Here is a 24,652-nt window from a genome sequence, read left to right as displayed (position 1 = left end):
GCAGCAAAGTCCTTTGGGCACTACACCACTTCCGGTCCGAGCATGGGACGCAGGTTTACTCAGTGAGAGATCCAACAAAGAAAGGGGAGAGTAGAATCATGAAGGAACAGAAAATAATTGGGCAAGTCCAGTCTTAGAAATTTATGTGATTTCTTAATCTGGTAAATTTGTCAGAAAATTAATAAAAATCCATTCAATCTAAAATGTTTTATTATGATTTATTGGTTAGAACACAGCTGCACGAACCATGAGTTAAAGAAACAGACTAATAGATATTTAATGAAAACACAGCTTCAGTAAGGTCAGACACCGTTTCCACGCCAAGATATGAGAATAACACGGATGTAGCTAGGGGTGGTTACTATTCAGGTGGGAATGTGTGTGTGTGAAGAAGACTCCCTCCTATTCTCAGATATTGAAGGAACAGGAGTACACATTTTGTAATATAGGATAGGCAAATCTTGTCTGGAGTCGAGGCAGACCTCATCATGTAAGGATTGGGATGAGAACGATTGACGAGAAGGTATCGATCTGTACCGTTTATGCTTTTAGTGCCATCTGTGTGATGGAGTCACAAAGAGAAGACATGTCCCTGTTGTAAATGCAGACTTCCGTCTGCTGCTAACCGACCAGCACCCAATAAGCACCTACATGGGTGTCATAATACCTGCATGAAGGAAAATAGATCAATTCTCAGAAGTATACACTATGGGGATAGACGCAACAAGCACTCACCTGTCCTCCTTCAAGTAAAACAGAATAAAACTTGTGCATCTCCAGTGGTGTATGAAGCAACCTCTGGCTATTCATTCAGACTCTTGGGAATTATGTGCATTTCTTTTCTAGGACAAAACTGTAAGGCATATTTAGAAGTGATGCAAAATAGGTGCATTTTCATTATAGTGGTCAGCTATTTGAACTCGTGATGAAAAGTCCAGACACAGCATCCAACGACAATGGGGTGCACTCTTTAACACTTGCACAGAAAGACAACATCAGCTGTACTTGAATTTCCATATCGAGGACCCCGAGGATGGATCGAAGCGTAGGCAACATTCACATAAGAAGTTTATGAAGACTGAAAATTCAGAACTCTTCCAAAGCGTGCTGTTTGAAGAGAGTTCTATCTCCTAGAGCAGTTACTATCCTGTATGTAGGATTGAGGGAACAACAAGCTGCCCCATAGCATGAATGTCCACCCCTCTGAGCCCTACTATTGCCCCAGCGTACCTCCACCCAAAAAAGGAGGTATTTTTCCTAGCGGCAGTCTCGGTTTTCCAAATCCCTGTTATGGAGGACTGCTACCACCAGCTACTGTCAATGGTCACTCGCTTCCCTGGTCCCCTATGGCTCCTCCCTCAGCTTATACCCTCATCCCAACACAGTTCTCTCTGTAGAGCACTTTCCACATCGCCTTCCGCTTTGTCCTAAGAAGAAATTCTAATATGGACAGTCAAGTGGATCTATTTGCACACACATCATAAACCTCTAATTAATCACTCCAGATTTTAGAGTAGAGCCATTGAAAGCTGGAGTAAGAGGGGGTCAGACTCCCCGAAAGCGATAGCAGCATCTACCAAAAAGTTAGCAAAGGGATGGAAAGTTTCTGTGTTTTGCGAATTTAAAAGAAAAACTAATTCCCAGAATATGATGTTCCTTTGGCTTTTCCTAATTGTCTTCGGGAGGCCATCTATAAACTGAAATAGACGAGACAGAGGTGGGATTAAACAAATTGGTCCTGTACAGCAGAGCCTAAGACGTACATCTCCCGTCGGCAGTGAAGGTTCCGGAGGTGTGCACTAGTCCTACCTCGGGTCTCGGTTATTGACCTACCTGCCACAGCCTGGACCACAAAGGGACCTGAATACGTTTTTTGCTCATGCTGGTGGGATTTCCCAGTGAGTTAGTGCTCTCTGGTGTTATCTCCAGGACACTAATTGAAATCTTAACGAGGCCAACCTTATAGCTTCCTGATGTTGTAAATTACCTCCTATTAAATTTAGTAATCGAAACACATTAATCACGGCGTTTAGAAACGGCAGAACTGCACTGTGCACACGTTATGTTTATGATAGTATAATGTCGCTTTGATTTACGCAGGATGGGACTGAGTCATTCACTGCTGTGTGTCAGAGATTCAGTTTACAGCTCCTGTTTTATACAGAGCTTCTCGAGGCCCTGGCTTTGAAGCGCTTGCCAGGGTTTGCATAACTAGTAATGCGCCTGATGATGGCAGTAAAGCCTTTTACTTCAAGTCATACGTGACATATGTGCTGTCGCTAGCAGGAAGTTATGTGCTCGCCTTTCGTCATTCTTGTAGATAGTATTCAAACGGTTTATGGCACTGAAATAAACTTCAGTGGGCGTTGTGTAGCAGTTCCTCGTCTGTGCTTGGCAGTGCCAGGCGGTTTTCTTCAATGGTGAACTGGGACATAAACTCGTATTGGGACAAATAATCAGACATTTAGGGCCATATGTACGAACACATTTTCCCGTTGACATAGTATGGGGGAAAAAAACCTTTGTTACAGCTGGCTCTCAGTTTTGTAGGCTTTATGCCTACGGTTGATGTAAATATAAGACATTAGATGTTATGGTATCCTCAAAGAGGATTCTAGGAGTACTTCTGAGAAGGTGTCACAGTTTCAGATAAGTAGTTCTGGAAATCTGAGTTACAAGCTACTTACACACAAAATCCATGTAAACCCTTTTCCACAGGTATACGGTTATGCATGCGAAAATACTTTTCAAAAGTGTTGTTGTTCCCCAAAACACTTTTCTTTTTTTCCTTCATAATCACATTTGTTTTCTGGAGAAGAACCGCCTCCCCCTTCTTACACCTTGGATAGAAATATAATCCTGCCCTTTTACAGGCATTGGCATTCAAGGTTGTATGCGCCTGGTAAGAGTTCATGAATACCCACAACTATGCCACTTTTTCAGTGTTCATTTGCCCTTACCCTGCAAAGCCCACAGCAAGCCCCTTTGAGCAGATTTGCGCGAAAGCAATATTGCGCCACGCCGCTGTAAATTTAAGTGGCAGAAATTAAAGTGTGAATGTAAATACATCTCTTGTAAACACACAATGCAAAGTTACTTGGCTAAATGGGAGGTATTTGCTAATCTGCGATAAGCTTAGATGCACCGATACCCGTGAAAATCGTACCCATGGTTGTTATTTTAACTGTGCATGTATTTGGAAAATGGCATAGAACACATACATACGTACAGTGGATCTTGTATCTGGACATAATGGTTCTCTTCTGACTTGTAGGTTGCTTTTGGACGGTGCACCTCTGATAGCAATTCATAAGGCGAGATATTACAAGAAAAAAGATGCATTGTATTTGGGACCTGGCCCTTTTGTGACTGGTCTGGAATATGCTACAGACACCAAAGCCACAGTGGTTGGAAAACCATCAAGCACCTTCTTTTTGGAAGCATTGCGGAGCACGGGCTGTCCCCCAAGTGAGGCTGTCATGATTGGAGATGTAAGTATGAGCAGTCTGCATTACTTGGTGCTAATCAGAAATGTTTCATATTCATTAAAGGAATTAAAGTGGCAGATGAAGTAACCATGGTTTATTCATTTTAGAGTGAAGTACTAATATTTAGGTGATATTGTCTGGAAACTAGTCCTCTCTAGGGTCTGTCAAGGCTCATGGCTCTTACCGCTCCTACTCAACATCTAACATGTCCTCTTGCACAGGTCATTGTAATTTAACATATCCAGTTGCAGATTTACCCTAATGATTCCTAAATCGTTCTCCAATTTGACAGAGACGTGATTAGCTAAGGAAGCATCAGTAAATGCCTTTTGAACACATCCTTTTGTGGATATAGGAACGTTTCTGAAGATGAGAGGGCCTTATACCAACCATCCCTGTTTTTTGGCGGTGAAACTGGGGCATGCCTCAATCTAGACACCGAAGTCAAAAGAATCTAGGAATCATCTCTGACATTGAATTGTCTGAACTCAGTGGTCTAAACCACCTACCCCTAACAATCTGTTCTTAGGAGAATCCAATCTCAACATCCCAAACATGTCACTGAATTTACAGTAACCTTAATTCTCTCAGGATTTGATTACTGTAATATTGTTTCCTGTAGGTGTCCCAAAATCTCAAATCCATGATTCAGGCCGTCGGTTTAGGCTTCAAAGTCAGAAAGCAAGAGGATCTTTCTTCAGCCTTGAAGTGCCTTCATTGGCTTTCTCCACAGCAGAAGATCAAGTTAAGATTATGCATTGTGCATAAGACTTCCATGGAGAAAGATGATTCTGTTGCATAACCTGGCCACACATCATAATTCCACGAGGACCATGAGATCATCTAGTGCACCAGGCCCCTCCCCATGCAAGCCCAGATAAGCAAAATATGCTGGAAGGTCCATCAAATTCATGGGCCTTCGTCTCTGGAATGTATGATTTAGGCATTAAGCAGCCATATAAACTTATTCCAAATTTGTAACAAACTTTTTTTTGTTTAAGATTTTTTTTTAAATGTATTGATACATTAGTACAACACCAAATATTGACCACTCTTACAGCAGAGTCCTTGAGAACAAACGCAAAAGTAAAGAGAGGGGGCCAGGGTAGAAATACCTTGAGCCCCTAGCTTTGGTCCTGGGGTATCTCTGGGACCCAGCCATGACAAAATAAGTATTTTTTTGTTTTTTAATTCTCTGAAAAAAACACTGATGGATCAGCAGGTTTTCCTGAGATTTAAAAAACAAAAGTGCTGTCTCCCTTGCTTAGTTTATTTTGCCCACCGGTGGGCCAGGTCCTTGGGGCATTGGGGCCTAAAAATAGGCGGGGCGAAAAGGACCTCCCACTAAGGCTTTTAGAAGCCCCAGGGCCCACCATTTCCCCGGGTCTGTGTCTTACAACAATGCGGGTTGGCTGTGCTCCTCCAGTCACGACCACTTCCCGGGGGCAAAATGTAAAACAAAATAATAGGGGAGGTCCTGTGGAACCCCACTGGGCCCACTGACTGCTGCCTTCCTGGAGCTATGTCTAAACACTATGCATGGGGGCTGCGCCACCCCCCGGGGCAACATATTAAACAATAGTAATAGGCAGGTCCTGTGGATCGCCCCGGGGGCTGCCACCTCCCTGGGGCTACAAAAAGATTTAAGGAGGTGGTCCCTGGGGCCATATAGAAAAGTAGGAGGGTGGCCGCACTGCCCTCCCACTTCTTGGAGCCATACATTGCCCTGGGGACCGCCACCCCCCCAGGACCGGCACGTGCTACCTCCTGAGGTTCCCTCCCTCTGAAGGTAGCTGTTTGCTTTCGATTTGCAAGAGCTGACAGCTTCTGCATAGCAAAAGCAGACACTCCGCTTCCAGCAAGCAGGAGCGTTAAAAATGCTCCAGCTTGCTGAAAGAGGAGTTTTCATCTCTTTTCCTGCCTGCTAACACGTGGGCAAGGAAAGAGATGAAAACATTGCTCCTGCATGCAGGGAGCTGCCATTTGCTTTTTGTTCTTGCCCTCCTTATTTCTTGCCTTCTTTCTTTCTTACCTTCTGTCTTTCCTTCTTGCCCTCCTTCTTTCCTGCCTACTTTCTTTCCTTCATTCTTGCCTTCCTTCTTTTTTTCCTTTCTTTTTTGTTCTATCTTCCCTGCTTGCCTTCTTTCACAAAAGGTAAGGGGACTGGCAGCCAAAGGCACAACAATTGTCCTTTTTAGACCTGTGTTAGCCAAGAACTTTTGTTTTTACTAAAAGTATGTGTATGACATCGATACTTTTTAATGATTTTTAGCCACACTTCATCAATTTGCTTGTGTTTGTGAGATACACATTTTCTCAAACCCACGCAAGCATGCATCAAGTGGTAAAGTGTTTACCCCACTTTAACCATTGGCTGACCTCACTATGAAATATGGCATGCTGCTCTTTCACAAGGAGCACATCCACACACAAAGTAGTTACATTCAGTGCCAGGGAATATCATGGTAATGTGTGCTTTTTTGAGACCATAAAGTATTTTTGCCTTTGGTCAATTTTTGTTTTGATTGACAAACATCTGGAAGCTTCTCAAACAATAAAGTTTTGCAAAAGCCATGACAAAACAAATCAAGGTTTGCCAAAAGTCAGGCAGACCACGCTAGACCTATTGGCTTCGCAAGTGCTTCTTTTAAATCAGCATTGAACCATTCTTACTGCAACCTGGGCATTGCTGGGAAGGGAGTAAATTAAAACGCTCATACATAGGCAACGTGTGGGGGGTGGGGTTTGTTTGTGATTCGCCCCTTGATCCTGGCCACGCAAGGGGAAAGTCCATTTTATTTTTTATCACTCCAGACAGGGAAGAGAGGTAAGTGTCAGACTTGCCCTTCTATGCATGAATAATGCAGCATCGGGACTCCCGCTGTACTGCTTTCTTGATTTCGTTTTTTTCTTGTATTTTACTCCCAATATTGCAAAGATTGAAATTAACAGCCTTCCGAGTGTTCTTTGTGTACATACAGTATAGTGTCCACATTGTGCTCCTTATATCTGTGTGCACAGCAAGTAAGATTTGCAAACTTTTTTGAAAAAACAGATCTAATTCGACATGCACAATGGACACTGTTTGTTTTTCCTAATAGCTTCAAAATCGAATGGCAGATCAGATTTCGCCAAACCAAAAACAGACACTAAATGAAAGAAAGGGTCCACCAAATTTCGTAGAGTCTTAAATGTCCTTCAAAGTATTGTTTTCGTTAAATACTGTGCAGATTGGGAAATGGAGGGAGTGTGGTCAACCATAACTACAGAGGTGTGACTGTATATATGGATATTATAATGGTGGGTACATAATTCAAATTAATAATTAAGAGTATGTATTTTTTTCCCCCATTTAGAAGAACTTTCCACGCTCAGGGTGGGCAGTCTTTCAAAATGACTTTCCAAAGAATGTATATTTTGCGCACCTCGTCTTTCTGTTAACATAATCTTTATAATAGGTAACCCTCAGCATGACATGGTCCACATTTGGCTTAAACAATCCTTCCTCAAGACACTGTCTGTCTTTCCTTCCTGAATTTATAACATGTCAAGAAGGCATCTGCCGTATATAGTCCTTCCTTTAACTGTAGTACTCCTCTTCAGACTACAGAGCCCTTGATCCTAATCTTGTGATGCCTATTTCATTTTACACAGACTGCCACTTTCTCCCTTTAACAGTAGATTATCCTCTGTCATTTATTCACGTATACACAGTGCTTGTATTCAGATCATGCCCAGTCTTATGCCTTTCAAGTACATATTGTTACCATTTGGTCTAACAGCTACTTTTGCATCCCTTTAAAGTTACAAATGAATTATTTTTGACAGCTTTCTGGTAGCTCAAATTTCATTCTTACAGCTTATCTTGATGATATATTGCTTCACTTACAAGCTTTTGAGCAGATGAAATCTCTTTATTCATCCACTTACCTAGTGTCAAAGAAAGGAATAGGTAGAAAGTGTTTCTGTAACAGGCCTTTGTAATGGAGAAAATTGATTGTATTCACCACGCTAACATAGATATTTGCATCCTATGAAAGTAAAGAAATGAATTATACAGCACATATGGAAGGGAAGTTGGGACTGCTTTTGAACAAGGAAGGCAATCTTAGAAGTATAGCATTAACTTGTCGCACAATATTGCATTTAATGAATTATTTCATATTTTGTATATTTTGTCATAATGTGTATGAACCAGAGCTGGTGGCTTGCTTTTGAAAATTACATTGCTTTTCAGATCCTGCTGTGGCTGGCAGGCAGCTGCCAGCTAAATATACAACTCCAAGAAAGGGATACATTCTTACACAGTAGTGAAGGTTGTCTATTGCCACTTCCCACAGACTACAATTACTGTTGGTCTTTGTGTGTTTCACATCCGGGCCTGTGACGTCAAAGAATGTTTAAATATTTACAGTAAAGTCCTCCATTGTGTGCAAAAACATTAATTCCATTAAATTAATTTATAATTATATCCTAGCCACTGTGTGCAGTAATTTATCTTGCCAAGTAACTTTACAAAGACTTCATGCTTCAACCTCCTCAAGGAAAATGCCTATGAATCACAGTTGGGTTCTCGATGAATTTTGCACATGTTGCAGTTGGTTCTAAATGTTTTTGGTGTAATTCTTACAAGAGATGTACAGGTACCTGTTGAGTATTAAATTGCCCCAAGAATTAGTAGTATTCCGGTAAAGGAAGGTAAGTCCTGTAGGACGATGTCTGGAGTCTCCTACTGGTCTGGAACTTCCAAATGTTGCACTCTCTCAGAAAATCAACTATACAAACAATACCAGTTCTATAAAGGGCCATAACATGCAATTGCATATATAACAACCCCCTATCTCAATATAAGCAACCAAAAAAACAAAGAAACTTATAAATCAAACTTTATATCCAACAAATGTATTCACTAAGAACAGAAACTATTACAACAGAGTAAAAAAAATTTAAAACACAATATACCACAGTATTAAACATTCTCATCACTCTCGCCATTCCCTCCAGTATATAATCTTTTAACCCTGTAGGTGGCTTCCTTTTTCTTTTAGTCTGAAACATCTGATCATCACCTGTACAATCATCAACCTCAGCACTATCCTCACTTCCTCTGTTTCCCAGATGTTATCAATTATAACACCATTCTCATCCACCCTCCTTCCTGTCACATCCATGGACATCCATCACTAAAGGTTGCACACTAGAGAGAATCACCTAGCCCACCAAATATCTACTCATACAAGGCATAGCTGGCAGGGCAATATCAACAATAGAGGGCACTCATGCAAAAGATGTCACATGCAGAAACAGTAACACTGCATTTACATCCCCACGGGTCCCCCACCCAACGTCACTGGAGAGGAGGTGCCAGCAGCATCCAGTCCCCCCCCAGAAGAGGCCCAAAGTGATGACAGCAGCTCTGGACGCCTGGATCTGGATGACCAACCTGGCCCATCAGAGACCTCCGGACAGTCAGTTACCCAGGCACAGTCCCATACCACCACAGAGCCTCCCCCTTATGAAACACCAGCACAGTATCCACCCAGCGGGCCCATACCTCTGTCCCCAGGACACGTCAATCAGCAGTGTGTCCACCACTACAGGGACCCCAGGCCACCCCACAAACACAAGATGATCAGGGACCTTGTGGTCAGTGGCAGTTGGCACACGGTTCAGGGGACAGAGGCACAGGACAGCAGGGAAGCTAGGAGGACTGCTGTGCGACAGGGGAAGGACAGGCCCAGGGAACCGACTCTCCAGGAGGCACCATTCCCAGGTGACGATGGGTCAGATACTGGACAAGTTGCAGGAGACCCTGCGGCTGCAGTAGGGACAGTACCTGGGTATCAGGGAGGACTTGAAGGACCTCAACACCACCTCGGTCACCATTGCACGGGTGCTGGCAGACATGGCCAACACCATGAGGGAGGCAGTGGCACACCAACGAGCCCCTGACACTAGCCAAACCGATGAACAGCCTTCCACCTCCGCTGCCGCTAGTGGACAGGAGGCCCGCCACAGGACCAATAGGCCACCAGCACCCCTCCCTCTGCAGGAGGAGATACAACCCCCAAAACGGTCCCTGCAATCCAGGCATAGGCCAGAGACTATTGCCAAGACACCTGCCAGGAAATAAGGCTCTCCTGATTGTCACCCTTGTGTCCCACCCTGTCATCCACCTTGAACTGCCATTGCTCCACTTCCTATGTCACCTTGGACAATGCACCTGTGATCCACATAGACTGGACTCTATCCTGAACATTCCTCCACCATCACCCCAGCCATTGCACATCCCCCTCTACTTATTGGCACTTAAACAAACACCATTTGAATGAATACAAATATGGAGTCTGTCAAATGATTAAACTACGTATTCGTTTAACAAGCTTTAAACACTGCAATACAACTGTACAGTAATGTATACATAAATGACCTGTAGTTGGCTGCAGTCAACACACCAGGAGCGATAGTGGGGTACAAATATCTGAAAATAGAGATGCCAAAGGATAAAGTAAGTGGCCATAGAAGTGGGAAAATCAGCCTGCCAGAAACTGTCAATGAAAAGTGAAGTTACAGTGTCTTACCTGTGTGTCATTGGAAGTATTGTTGTATTATTGCACTTCTGTTGTCCTCACCCTCATCTTCTGCCTCCTCATCTTCACTGTCCACAGGGTCCACTGCTGCCACATGGACGTCTCCAGCCTCATCCTCCTGCAGAAAAGTCACCTGGCAACGTAAGGCAAGGTTGTGCAACATACAGCATGCCACGATGATCTGGCAGACCTTCTAGGGTGAGTAGTATAGGGATCCACCTGTTAGATGGAGGCAACCAAACCTAGCCTTCAGGAGGCCGAATGTCCTCTCTGTGATTCTTCTTGTTCGCCCATGTGCCTCATTGTAATGTTCTTCTGCCCTTGTCCTGGCATTCCTCACAGGGGTCAGTAGCCATGAGAGGTTTGGGTAACCAGAGTCACCTGCAGATATTGAGGGACAACTGTTAGTTACACACTATCCCTTAGGGCCCACATCATACCCATACACCAACACCTACTGGGTGGGAACCAGGGCTCACCTGTTAGCCACACCCGGTGCCTCTGGAGTTGAGCCATCACATAAGGTATGCTGCTATTCCTCAGGATAAAAGCATCATGCACAGTTCCAGGATACTTTGCATTGGCATGGGAGATGTACTGGTCCCCCAGCACACTATCTGCACATACATGGAGTGAAATCTCTTTTGATTTCTGAATACCTGTTCATTTCTCCAGGGGAGGTAGAAATGCAATATGTGTACCATCAATAGCCCCAATAATGTTGGGGATCTTTCCCATTGCTTAGAAATCAGCTTTCACTGTGGCCAAATCCTCCACCTGGGAAAAAACGATGTAGCTGCGCATGTGTTTAATCAGGGCAGACAACACTCTGGTCAGCACTATTGAGAACATTGACTGAGACATTCCTGCTGCCAAGCCCACTATCACTTGGAAGGAGCCAGTTGCCAGGAAATGGAGCACAGATAGGACTTGCACAAGAGGGGGGATCCCGGTGGGCTGACGAATAGTAGAAATCAGGTCAGGCTCCAATTGGGCACACAGCTCTGTGATTGTGGCCCTGTCTAGTCTATAGGTGAGGATAATGTGCCTGGCCTCCATTATTGCCAAGTCCACCAAAGGCCTGTACACGGGGGATGTCTCCATCTCCTATTAATCCGCAGCAGTTGCAATCTAGGGGGCAAAACGGTGAGCAGCTGGTCAGTATTCCATATTTACAAACACTACACTGCATTGCTTATTGTGACTGTAACAATAAATTGTTGGATATGCCCAAATGGTGCCTTTGTGTACTGTGACGCAGTTAGGTACCATGGCTTGCCCCCCCCCTGAAATGGCGTCTGCCTGTCCTGTATGGAAGGACATGTGGAAATTAGGTAATTCCGCTACCATTGTGCGCTGTTGCGGGAGGCAGCTGAGAACCGCTGTGAAAATCCTCATTGGATACCATTGGGCCCTATGGGTTACAGTGGCCAATGGTGATGTACACTGGCGGTGACGGTACGCACCGCCGCGGACGTGAAAGCCATTTTCTATCTGTTCACTCACTTGCTACCTGACCTTCAACAGGACAGGACCTACACTGCAAGTGCTGCTGTGACCTGTGTCTGGAACCGACCATGGCTTGTGTCACTGGGGAAAGGGCCCCTGCATTCACTGCTGGGAGTTGGAGAGACTGGTGGATGGGGTCCTACCCCAGTATCGAATGCCGTATGGGCCTCCAGACCAACAGGTGAGTACACTATGAGCACAATGCATGGAGTGCCGTGTGTGAGGTCCTTGTGTGGGGGGGGTTGGTGGAAGGGCCCTGGGCAGCGTGCTGCATGTATGGTGGGCAATGTCTGTGCATCATAAGGGGATGTGAGGGCTATGGTGGGCCATGAGTGTAACAGGCATGATGGTCTGACTGATACCTTTTCCTATGTGTATTTCTCTGCAGGTCAGCGCCCATCAAAAAAAGGGTATATGGAGTGCCATCGCCAAGGACATGCGGACCCTGGAGGTCTACGGCAGGCGGAGCACCCATTGTCGGAAACGGTGGGAGGACCTGAGACGCTGGGCACGGAAGACAGCGGAGGCCCAGCTGGCTATGATCTCCCAACGAGGAAGGCGAACCCTGACCCCCATGATGGCCCGCATACTGGCGGTGGCCTATCTGGAGCTGGATGGGTGCTTGGTGGCATCACAGCAGCCACAAGGGGGTGAGTACAGTGCCCCAATATACTACTTACGTGTGGTGGGGTGGCATCCGGGTAGGGGATGTGGGCCTGTGGGTACCCCTAGGCCAGGCCGGACATTGCAGGGAAGGGCCCATGTTGTGCAGGGTCTGATGTAAACCTCCCCTAACCAAGGTAGTAGGCATCCACTACTAGGCAGGGGTCTGTGGGTCTCAGGTATGCTGCAATTGGCGTTAGGTATCCCTGTCCATGGACTGGTGACTAGCATTGTGACTGTTAGTGCATTGCCTAGTGCGTTGGGCTGTACCCTGTGTGTGTGTCGTGTACGCCAACGGTGGTGGTGTTGCCGCCATTGACCAAGGGTATCTTTTGTCTCTCTCCCCCCCTTTTTGTTTTGTCACCCTGTCCTCATGTGCATTAGCATCATCTGGCGGAGGAGCAGAGGCACCGGCAATGAGGAGAGCTGCATCCCACAGGGCCCTGGAGGCTGAATCCACCAACGGTGAGGGCACCAGTAGGAAGGAGGGTGAGGGTAGCACCATGGCGAAGACAGGAGGGGACAGTTCTGACTGCGATACCTCCTCCGATGGAATCTCGCTGGTGGTGGCGGACACCTCTGTGCTCACACCAACTACAGGTACAGCCGCCACCCCCGTACCAGTACCACCCTCCCAGCAGCCCCTCAGTGTGTTTCCCATGCCCACTCACCCATGAGGGTGGGCATCTCCTGCGCCCCAGGCATCTCATGCCCTGCCCCAGTTAGCCCTGCTGCCCTGAGTGAGGAGGCTATTGACCTTCTGAGATCCATCTCTGTTGGGCAGTCAACCATTGTGAATGTCATCCAGGTGCTTGCAGCCCATTTCCAACAAACAAATGCATTCCTGGAGGGCATTCACTCTGGCATGGTGGCCCAATAGAGATCAATCCAGGCTCTGGCCTCCTCCCTGATGGCAGCCATTGTCCCTGTTTCTAGCCTCCCCCTCCAACTTCCTCTACCCAATCACATTCCCCTCAACCCAAACCTATCCCAAGCACACAGGCAGACCAGCGTGCAGGCAAGACAACACACAGGAGTGGTTCAGGCAAACACAAGCACCACACATCATCCCACAGGCACTCACACAAACACTATCCAGATGCAGACATACCAACATCCACTGCCTTCAATGTGTCCCCCTCCTCCTCCTCGTCCACCTCCCTCCCAGTTGCATCTCCACTTACACCTGCACGCACTACATCCTCATCCACTACCACCATCACTATCACGCCTATCACTACACGCCCCTCAATGGCAGTCACCACCCCCACATCCATGCACACGTCCCCTGTGTCCTCTCCCACTGTGTCTGTGCCCCCTCCTCCCAAAGTACACAAACGCAAGTCCTCAGACACCCACAGTCATCCACCTCACAACAGCATCCAGCCCATGCACCTGCACCCAAACACAGCAGACACCTCCTACAACCACTTTCTCTTCCTCCACTCTCAAACCTTCACCCTCTTCCCACACCAATGCCCCTAAGAAGCTTTTCCTCTCCACCGTTGACCTCTTCCCTACCACTCCCCCCTCATCCTTCACGTCGGGCCAGGGTGGTCAGAACCCAGGCGAGCACCTCAGCCACCCAGTCCACTGCCACAGTAGTGTCGACAGCTACTGCAGGTGGGAGAGGATCCCGGGCACCAGGCAGCAACACTGAAAGCTTGCCTGCACCAGGTGCTTCAAGGAAGGGCAAGGAAGCACCACCAGCTGCGACAGGGAAGGGCAAGGAGGCACCACCAGCTGCGTCTAGGAAGGGCAAGGATGCACCACCAGCTGCAGGAGAGAAGGCCAAGGAGGCCCCACCAGCAGTGTCTAGAAAGGGCAAGGAGGCACCACCAGCTGCAGGAGGGAAGGGCAAGGGGCAATCCCCGGCTGCTGGCAGAAAGGGCAAGGGGCCTGCACCAGCAGGCAGGAAGGACAGTAGGCCTGGTGCTGGGACTCATTTTGAGTCCCCACCACCAACCATGGTGGTTTAGCCTTCCAAGGCTGCAAGGGAAGGGCTGGAGCCTCCCCCCACCACTGCCAGCACCGCCAGCAGCACCACTGCCAGCACCGCCACCAGCCCCAGCAGCAGCCCCAGTGGGCAGCCGTCCGAGGCTGCAGGGGATGTGCTGGAGCCTCCCCCCACCACTGCCAGCACCGACACCAGCCCGCCACTGCCACCACTGAACAGTCGTCACAGCCTGCGAACATTGTGTACTCCTGCCTCCATGGGCTGTTGTGCGTCCTGGCCCCTGCAAATCTTGAGTGTCTGACTTCCAGGTGAGAGACTGTGACCTTGCACTCCCCAAGATCTGCATCACAGGGCACAATGCCCCCCCCCCCCCAGAACCAGTGGAAGAAGCCATCCACTCACCCCATCCTTCCCAGGATGAAGCTCACTGGGCACAATACCCCCTCCAGAACCAGTGGAGAAGCCATCCACAAGAGAGACTGTGGCCTTGGACTCCCCAGGACCAAGCAGTGGGCAAACTACCCACTTGAAAGACTGTGGCCTTGCACTCCCCAGGACCAAGCAGTGGGCAAACCACCCACTTGTGAGACTGTGGCCTTGCACTTCCCAGGACCAAGCAGTGGGTAAATCACCCACTTGAAAGACTGTGGCCTTGCACTCCCCAGGACCAAGCAGTGGGCAGACCGCCCACTTGAGAGACTGTGGCCTTGCACTCCCCAGGACATCACACAGGACCAGTGGTGTTGTACCATCTTCTGGCTGAGGTGCCCCCCCATTCCCTGTCCCCCCGAGGTGCCTGTGTATTTTCAACCTGATGCCCCTGCAGTGTTCTCTCTGTGTTGTTGCAGGAGTGAGTTGGGGTCTTGGCCTATGTGTTGTGGCCCTGTGGCCCACGGACATTGAGGACTGGGCAGTGTCCCTACATTTGTAAATATGTATATACGTTTTTATTTTTATGCACTTATTCATGTTATTTTATCATATTACACTCACTTTCTTCAAATCAGCATTATTCCTGAGGGGTACAGGATGAATATGTAATGTTTGTGCATCTGGTTGTGTGTATGGTATTGGGTTTGTGTGTGTTGCGTGTGTGTGTCACTCTGTTTTTCCTCCCCCATCCCTTGTGTGCTAGGCGGCAGTACTCACCGTGGTCGTCTTCGCCGGTGTTGATGTTCATAATGCAGCAGAAGGTAGACGAGCATCGGAAATATGTGCAGCTCGGGCTCCGTGGCGTCGTGGTTGTTCCCTGAGACTCCAATGGTGAGCCCTTTGACTTCTGAGATCTGTTTCCACCATGCTTTTGATGTCATTGGTATCGCTCCGGAAAAGGTGGCGGACAGCCCGATCATAATAGTGTGGGAGGTACATTGTCTTCCGCCTGGCTGTTGGCTGTTACCGCCATGGTGCTCGTTGATTCCAAGAGAGACTGTGGCCTTGCACTCCCCAGGTCCCGACCGCCATGGTCGGTGTGTTAAAGTGGCTGTCTGAGCAGTTTCCACTGTGGTCATAATTCCATTTTGGTTACCGCCAGCCTGTTGGCGGTATTACTGCCGCTTTATCACTTATCGCCAGGGTTGTAATGAGGGCCTTTGTGTCTTCTCTGTCCACAATTTCCACCACAGGCCATCTGGTAAAAAGGTCAGTCAGCACAATAGTATACTTCTGTGCATCCCCCACTGATCCCCTCAAATCTACTGCTACTGATTCCCAAGGCTGTTTGGCTATGTCACAAACATGCATAGTGGTTCTTAAAGTACGTAGTGATTTGTCAGCAAAGGCACAGTTATGGCATTCCCTAACATATCTTTCTTCTGCAGAGTCCACACCAGGCCACCAGAAAAGTTTTTTTTACTGCAGACTTTGTCTTTACCACCCCCAAAAAGTCCTTCATGACGAGGACTTATTATATCTTTTCTTATCCTTTTTGGAGGAACAATCCTGTCCCCTCTTAAGATTACTTTATTATCCTTAGAAAGTTCCTCCCAAAATGGCCTCATCTCTCTGCTAAATTGGTCTTTCCGTGGCCAACCATTCTGAATAAACTTAGCTACTTCTGGCTAAACAGAATCCTGCTGGTATTTTGCATTCAACTGTTCTTACTTTATTACAGGTGAGCCGAAATCATGGACTAGTGCTACTTGAAAATCGTCCCATGCATCACCCACACATTCATTCATGTAAATGAGATAAGTAATCAGCAACAATAATGTCCTTCCCCGGTACATAGACAACTTTGTAAACATAATAGTCAATTCTCATGGATAGTCTGGCCAGTCTTACGGAAGCAATAACAGTTCCTTTTGTAGTTAGCAATTTCACCAAAGGCTTGTGGTCACACTGTATGATTAGGGGATTTGCCCCATATGAATGCTCTAAAATGTTTCAATGCCCATGCACATGCTAAAGCTTTCCTTTCAATTGTAGGATATTTTTTCTCAGTAGGGGATAAAGACCTTGAAGCAAAACAAATCACTGTTTCTGCACCTTCCTAATTTTTTCTGTGTCAACACCACCCCGAATCCATTGTAACGGGCATTGGTAGTAATGATGTTACTTCCTTCAGGATCAAAACTGCTCAGACTAACAGCATTAGAAATGCACTATTTAACTACCCTGAAATCCTCTTCACAATTTTTGTGTCCATTCAAATTTAGTTTTGTTTTTCAGCAGTTGCCTGATATTATAAGTGTATTCTGCAAACCTGGGTACACATTTTGCACAGTACTCTGCCATGCCTAGAAAAGATCTGATCTCCTCCATACTGCTTGGTGCCGAAAATTTTGCAATAGCGTCTACCAGAGATGGTTTGGGTGTAACTCCACCATCTCCAATTACATGACCTAAAGAAGTCACAGACCTTTATGCAAATTTGCATTTCAAATGTTCAACTGTGAGATGGTGTTCCTGTAAAGTACTTAACGCTTTTTGTAATCTTCCATCATAAATTTCTTTGTTCTCCCGTAAAACCAAAATATTATACTGGAAGTATTTAACACCACATTCCTTGCATAACAGTTTATGCACCAAGCTTTGGAACAGAGCAGCAGCAGATGCCAGTCCAAAGGGCATCCTCTTGAACTGGAAACATCCAGTTATGAAGGCCGCCAAGTTGTGAGAAGAGGGAGCCATTGAAATGTGTTTTGTTATGCTGATGACAAGTCAATTGTGGAGAACCACTTACCCTCCTTAAGGCATGCCACCTTCTCATTTATCTTGGGAAGGGGAAGCCGGTCCACCACAATGTTCTCATGTAGATAGCGAAGGTCCACACACAACCTGATTTTTCCATAGCTGCGACCGGCCACGACCAAGGGAGAGATCCACTCTGAAGATTCTATGGCTTCTATAACCCCCATACCCTCCAGTTTGTCCTATTCACTGAAAACCTCCTTCCTTACTGTTAGATTCACTTCTGACCTGGTGGACTTTAGGAATTACATTTTTTAAGGACTGTCATGTGCTCAAAACCTTGTACATTTTAGGAAATTTGTCTAGCATGGCAGAACAACTGTAACTCCTTCATCCAGTACTGATACCTTCTCCTCACTGTTTGGGTCACGTACAATATGAAGACTTCCTTGGTTTATCTAGCCCAGCACAGATGGCCCTTTATTTGCTACATACAACTTTTCTCTAGCGGTTCTGTTTTTAAACTTGAAAGTTAACCATCAATATCCCAGCATATCCAGTTATTCACCACTAGGACTGTCAGGTTCAATATCTGGTTCCAGCAAATTTGTACCAATCCTTATGCTAAATTTGTTTTTCCAAACTTCCTCACTTACTATTGTTTATGGTGAGCCTGAATAAGCATATATCTTGACCATCACACCACCTATGGTCACATTGCACTCAGGTTTGTTTCTTATCATCTTATTGTCTATATTTAAAATGAAATTTCCTTTTAAGCGCATCACATTTGAGGTCTTTGAATCTATATTTTACTCCTCTTCTTCGGAACTCCTGCACTCATTCCACTATACACTTGATATTCTTCCTCTTACTTCTGTAGACTTTTGCAAAATGTCCAGTGATACCCGAATTACTGAATTTTTGTGTGATAGCAGGGTAAGATTTGCTGTATGCTAAATGCTCCCTACTTTGGCACCTAAAACATCTAAGCCCTTCGCTGCCAACAGTTGTGCCTTTACAATGCTTCCCAAATGGTTTATCCTTCTTGTGAGCAGATAACTTGTTCACTGTGTCATGTTCCTTCTCTCCTTGTTTTAATGCACTGGCGCACCTTCCCGACATTTCTGCTTTTCTTACAATAGATCAAATGTCATCTAAGGGTGAATCTCCATTTACCCACAAACGTTCCTGTATCGCCAGGTTACATATGTGCATCACTAGTTGATCTCTTATAAGATTTTCCTGTAGTACTCCAAATTTGCAGTCAAATGTTAATTTCTTTAGATCAGCTACACAATCGTCAACAGATTCATTATTTTTCTTGTTTCCTCTAGAAACATTTTTTATGTGTTATTTCTATGCAAACGTTTGGTGCAAAATATTTATGTAAATCTGTCACTGCTGCATCAAACACATATATGTCTCCGACATCAACTGCTTTGGGCATGCGATTATGCGTTTTTAACCCTTGAGGGCCTAAAGAATGGAGCAAAATTCTCTTCTTTTGTTCAGCTACCATGTCTTTACCATCCCTAATAGTTTCAATATAATTTATAAAATACACCTTCCACTCAATCCATGGTGTAGAAGATTCTGCTCCTGCAGCCCAAAATGAATGTGGTGGACTTATTGAAATGTTTTTTTTGCGCCATTTGTCAGTACCGAAAGGTTTAGAATACTATAGAAAAAAAAAAAAACGTACCCCTAATTTGAAGGCAACCACCTAGGGGATGAAAGAACACTAAGGTCTTGTTAAACTGTCACTGCATACACATGAAAAGAGAAAACAAACCAAAAAAAAACACTTTCAACCTCACCCTCCGTTACCTTTTTTTCTTATTAAAACATTACTGTCCTCAATACAATCGAGCTTGGTTGCACAAAGCTGATTCGGTATTTGTTGCCTAGTTACCAGGCAAGTGCCACGCATTCATGTGCACAACAAATGCTAGTGCACTCTTCCTCATTGTTTCCCATTGAAGGCAGACTAAGCAGTAAGTTACAAGGTGAGCATAACCGTTGGTACGCTGGTGACACGCAGCCAACACTCCGTGACACGCTGCCGTTCCGAAATCTGAAATAGTTGAAGAAAATAAATAAAACATCTCCTTTTGTTACGTTAAAATGGCCGCCGTAGGTGTTGTTTCTGCAGCCGATAGCTGTAATATCGAAGTTCCGTTGGTGACATGTGCAGCACGATCTCGTGGTCATTGGAGTTCCTGCTGATTGGATGCGTTGCCCTTGCGTGCAGGCTTACTGAATTTCTAATGACACACTTGCAGCACAACCAAGCGGCCGGCAGTCCTGTTCACGCGCATTCCAACTTCAAAAGAATATATGTACAGCATGGAGCAGCCTCTGGAGTAAGTCAAATTTGAATGTCTCACAGCAATTGTTACCTCGAAAGCTGCAATAATGCGATGAATTTCTATAAATGCACCTTAGCTCCTTGTGGCGATGTGTTACATCCCAGCAAATATATTCCAGGCTATGTACCGTATAATACATGCAGAATCCCAACAACAACAAAATATATATCTTCCAAGGAAGAAAAAACATTAGTGTTCCATTTCCACTGCTCTTCGCTAATTTGTTGAGTATTAAAATGCCATGAGAATGAGTAGTTTCAAGATTATTTGCTGAGGTAACGGAAGGCAGGTCCTATAGGTCGTGTCTGGAGTCTCCTACTGGTTCACGCCCTACCAACCAAATCCAACGACCCCATCACCGCCGCCCTCAACCTCAAACAATGGCTCAACGACTGTGCCAACACCCTCACCCCACTCATGAAAACCACCAACGACCGCGCCAACAAGAAAGCTTCCTGGTTCACATCAAACCTTCAGGCATCCAAACGCGAATGCCGGAAAGCTGAGAAGATCTGGCGCCAAGAACAGTCAGAAAACAACCACGCCGCCCTCAAATTAGCCATGCGCAAACATCACCAGCTCTTCCGAGCCACCAAAAGATCTTTCTACAAAGAGCGAATTGACAACAACACACACAATAGCAAGGAGCTCCTCAGCATCATCAAGGAACTCACCAACCCCAAGTCCTACTCCGCCGACCCACCCCATTCACAAGACCTCTGCGACTCCCTCGCCACCTTCTTTCATAGCAAGATCACCGACATCCGTGGAAGGCTCGCACCGCTGCCCCCCACCACCACCACAGCCACCAACGTCCTGAACGCCTGGACCCCACCAATGATGAGGAAACCACCAAGACCATGAGCACCATCCACTCCGGCTCCCCCGCTGACCCCTGCCCTCACCACATCTTCAATAAAGCCAGCCAAATCCGCGCTCCCCAGCTCCGAACCATCATCAACATCTCCTTCGAGACCGCCATTTTCCCGGAGAGCTGGAAACACGCCGAAGTCAACGCCCTGCTCAAAAAGCCCAAAGCTGAACCAGAAGAACTCAGAAACTACCAACCCATCTCCCTTCTCCCATTCCCCGCGAAGGTCATCGAGAAGATAGTCAACAACCAGCTATCCCGCTTCCTGGAGGACAACAACCTACTCTACGTCTCCCAGTCAGGATTCCGCAAGAACCACAGCACTGAGACCGCCCTTATCGCCTGCACCGATGACATCAGGAGCAGACTCGACAAAGGAGAAACCGTCGCCTTCATCCTCCTTGACCTTTCTGCAGCCTTTGACACCGTCTGCCACCACTCCCTTCGCACACCCCTCTCCGATGACTGAATTCGCCACAGAGCCCTGGACTGGCTCACCTCCTTCCTCTCTAGGAGAACCCAGAGAGTCTGCCTTCACCCGATTCTGTCCAAGACCACCAAGACCATCTGTGGAGTTCCCCAGGGATCCTCACTCCCTCTTCAATGTGTACATGCGTCCGATCCCACGGCCTCGACATCGTCTCCTATGCAGACGACACTCAGCTCACCCTCTCTCTCACGAAGGACCCCGCTAAGAACAACCTCTACACCGGACTCCATGCCATCGCCAACTGGATGAAAGAAAGCCGTCTCAAGCTAAACTCGGAGAAAACTGAGATCTTCATCTTTGGCCCCAACAGATCAGCATGGGACGACTCCTGGTGGCCTGCCACCTTGGGGTCGGCTCCAAAGCCCACCTCCCACGTTTGCAACCTCAGCTTCATACTGGACTCTTCTCTCTCCATGACCCAGCAAGTCATCACCATCTCATCCTCATGCTACAACACCCTGTGCATGCTCCGCAAGACCTTCAGATGGATCCCCGTGGAAACCAGAAGAACTGTCACACACGCCCTCGTCAGCAGTAGACTGGACTACGGCAACACCCTCTTTGCGGGAACAACGGCCAAGCTCCAGAAGAAACTCCTGCGCATCTAGAACACCTCAGTACGACTCATCCTCAACCTCCCTCACCACGAACACATATCAGCCCACCTCTGAGATCTCCGCTGGCTCCCCGTCAACAGAAGGATCATCTACAAGCTCCTGATCCTCATTCACAAAGCTCTCCACGACGCCAGACCGGCCTATCTCAACGAGCGTCTCAACTTCCACATCCCTACACACCAGCTCTGCTCTGCCAACCTCGTCCTTGCAACCGTCCCCTGCATTCATCGCACCATATCCGGCGGTAGATCCTTCTCTCACCTTGCCGCCAAAACCTGGAACTCCCTCCCCGTCAACCTACGTCTGATCCAGGACCTTCAGGAAGCACCCCAAGACCTGGCACTTCGAGCAATAGCACCGCCCTCCCCTCTCCCCCCCCCCCCCCCCCCCCTTTCCAGCGCCTTGAGATCCTGCCAGGTGAGTAGCGCGCTTAACAAATCACTGATTGATTGATTGGTCTGGAAGTTTCAGACATCGCGCTTTGCAGAGAACTATACAAACAACAATTCCATAAAGAGCCATAACATGCAATTACATTTATAACAGGATCAGAATTGTGGCTCAACACCACCCCCTGTTAGTCAAACAAATGCTTCTTTTTTACACCACATTGGTCTCCAGGGGTTGGCTCAAACTGTATGTTGAGGGCTGAGGGGACAGACAGGGTATTTTGCTTTTTGGTCGTTTTTCTATAAAATTCTAATCATTGGTTCTGGCTGGTTTCTTGTCTGACCTGGGGGTTCCTGTTGCTGCCTGCCGACTACAGGGTACCTGATTCATACTCAGGGAATTAACAAAGGGGCTATTGGCTCTGGCTTTACAGAACCGACCCCCCTAGTGGTTGATTTGAAAGCATTGCTTATAATTGTAGAAAGGCACGAACAATGTAACTGTGCTACATTTCTTGGTAGAGATTAGCAATAAGTAACGTGTTTGCAAGTTTAAAACTACCTCATGCACAAATTGTTTACACTTTTCAAAGATCATATTATATTTGTTTTTGATCCATTGATTTCCAAAATGTTAACACTCATGAAATTATAAAAATAGCAGCAGCTAATTCATTTGTAGTGGTATGTTCTGTGAGCAGAAAGCTAGGCATGGTCTTGCTTTTATGAGCAGACTTTGTATAGTTTCGCAGTGGTAGTATTTTGATACATAAGAAAATAAATGCATGTTTATTTCTCAGTTTTTTCTGCTCCAAAAGAGCAGTGTTTAATACAGACATAGAAAGAGAGAAATAATTGACATGGTGAACATAGTGCTCAAATGGCATGTAGTGCAGTTTATAATTTGCAAGTAGATTTATTCAAAAGCATCTGGCTGTTCTGGAGATTTGCTTTCTGGTTCAGTGTGTTCCTGAATATTGGAGTATCCTTCAACAAATGATGTGTATTTTGAATAGACCTGTATGTTATTTGACAAATACATCCACGATCAGATATTAAAGTGATAAGAAGTAGCAGGGTAGACAAACCACTTGATTTTGCCTGAAAGAAATAGCCAGGGTTTTGTTTCAGGTAAGGGGCAAATAATCTCAAAAAGAAACAGGAAGGACAAATATTTCAGTTGACTATCTGAGGCAAACGCCTAGCTGCAAGCTCGTGGATGCTCTGACTTGGAAAGATTGATCTGGATCAAGAGGATTCTACTGAGCTGTGTGTGGTACCGAGTCAACCACAGTGACGGTATTCTGAAGAGGAATTTAACCAGTTGAACTGGTCATTGGGGTCTCTTGAGAGATCCCAACAACATTTTTCACACTTGAGTAGACCGGTCTTTAAACTTTTAGGGAGTGTGGTGAAAATAGAATTACTTTTATCTGAAGCCAGGAATTTGAACCAGACAACCATTGTTTGAGTCAGATCCTACATTCAGTTGTGCTGGCTCCCTTGGGGCTTCGTGCACCCGATGTATGCAGCCCACTGGGAGCTTTCACGAATGGTATCCGACCTTTATGAGCCCAACTTTAGTAAGACCTCTAAGTTGAGTATAGGATTGCTAGCTTTGTGAAAGAAAAATACTGGACATTTTTTCACGTTTTAAGATTCTGCAAAAACCCGGTCATGATACGTAAATTGAACTTTACATAAAATTTGTATGTATAAATTTGTAAAATAGCTTTCTTATCTTTTATTCACCAGGGATCATTAAGACAGCCCTAGAACATATTTTAAAGTGCATTTGTCTCGTATTTACATTTTAAAGTATGTTCTGATAAGGAGAAAAATTTAGGCTTTCGGCAATTTTCCTAAAATCTTTTGACTGGTCAGGACATTAAAATACTGGTCATGCCAATAAAAAAAGCGCTAGGTGGCAATCCTAGTTGGACACAGTTTGAGTTTTTCCATGTGGAACATTTGATTTGACCAAGGCTTTGCATGTAGGTTCTCCCTGGCTCGTAGAGGTCAGTTTCTGCTGTAGCCTTCAGACACTACTTAAAAGTCGGCACTGGATACCCTTAGGTTCTGGTCAACTTTGCAAAAGACACTTAGAAATGTCAATGTTTTTCTATGGATTTTTAAGGTAACAGATTATGTTTCTAATTCTCTGGATGTTAATGTTTATGTCTGCTAGTGGTATTTTTCGTTTAGTTTTCGATAGTTTTGGAAATTGCATTTTCTGAATTATTAATTGGTGCTATTTTTCTATGGCCTAATTTGAAGTTTTATCATTTTTAGATTGAATCATTGCATTTCTTACTGTATAATATACATGGATACCTGTACTTGAACCTGACAAATAATAATAGCTTTCCGAAATGGTGATGCCTGTCCTTCAGCCAGATGATCAGAAGCCTGTGAGCTGTTCTCATGCTCAGACCTTCCTGCTCAGCACGACCCATCACCTGCCACAGCAGCACCGATGTATCCTGCTGATAGGGGGGCCTGTGACATTTCCTTGATCTTGATGAGTCAGAATAATATTCTTTCAACAACCGGTTGAGAAACCTAAGGAATTCT

The 24,652-nt window shown here is 45.9% G+C and overlaps 1 protein-coding gene across 7 annotated transcripts in view; it reads left to right on the top strand.

The window, feature by feature from the left end:
* The window catches only part of HDHD2 (haloacid dehalogenase like hydrolase domain containing 2), a 287,707-nt gene that overhangs the window by 248,723 nt on the left and 14,332 nt on the right, over positions 1-24,652 (top strand). For all 7 annotated transcript variants that reach the window (XM_069218983.1, XM_069218904.1, XM_069218980.1 and 4 more), the window contains one exon: positions 3,275-3,491. In XM_069218983.1, the coding sequence (XP_069075084.1) occupies positions 3,275-3,491 (217 nt within the window). The remainder of the gene's footprint in view (positions 1-3,274; positions 3,492-24,652) is intronic.

This window comes from Pleurodeles waltl, chromosome 1_1 (assembly GCF_031143425.1).
Source record: "Pleurodeles waltl isolate 20211129_DDA chromosome 1_1, aPleWal1.hap1.20221129, whole genome shotgun sequence".
Classification (NCBI taxonomy): domain Eukaryota; kingdom Metazoa; phylum Chordata; class Amphibia; order Caudata; family Salamandridae; genus Pleurodeles; species Pleurodeles waltl.
Note: the sequence above shows the minus strand (reverse complement) of the source record. Positions and strands in the feature narration are given on the sequence as shown.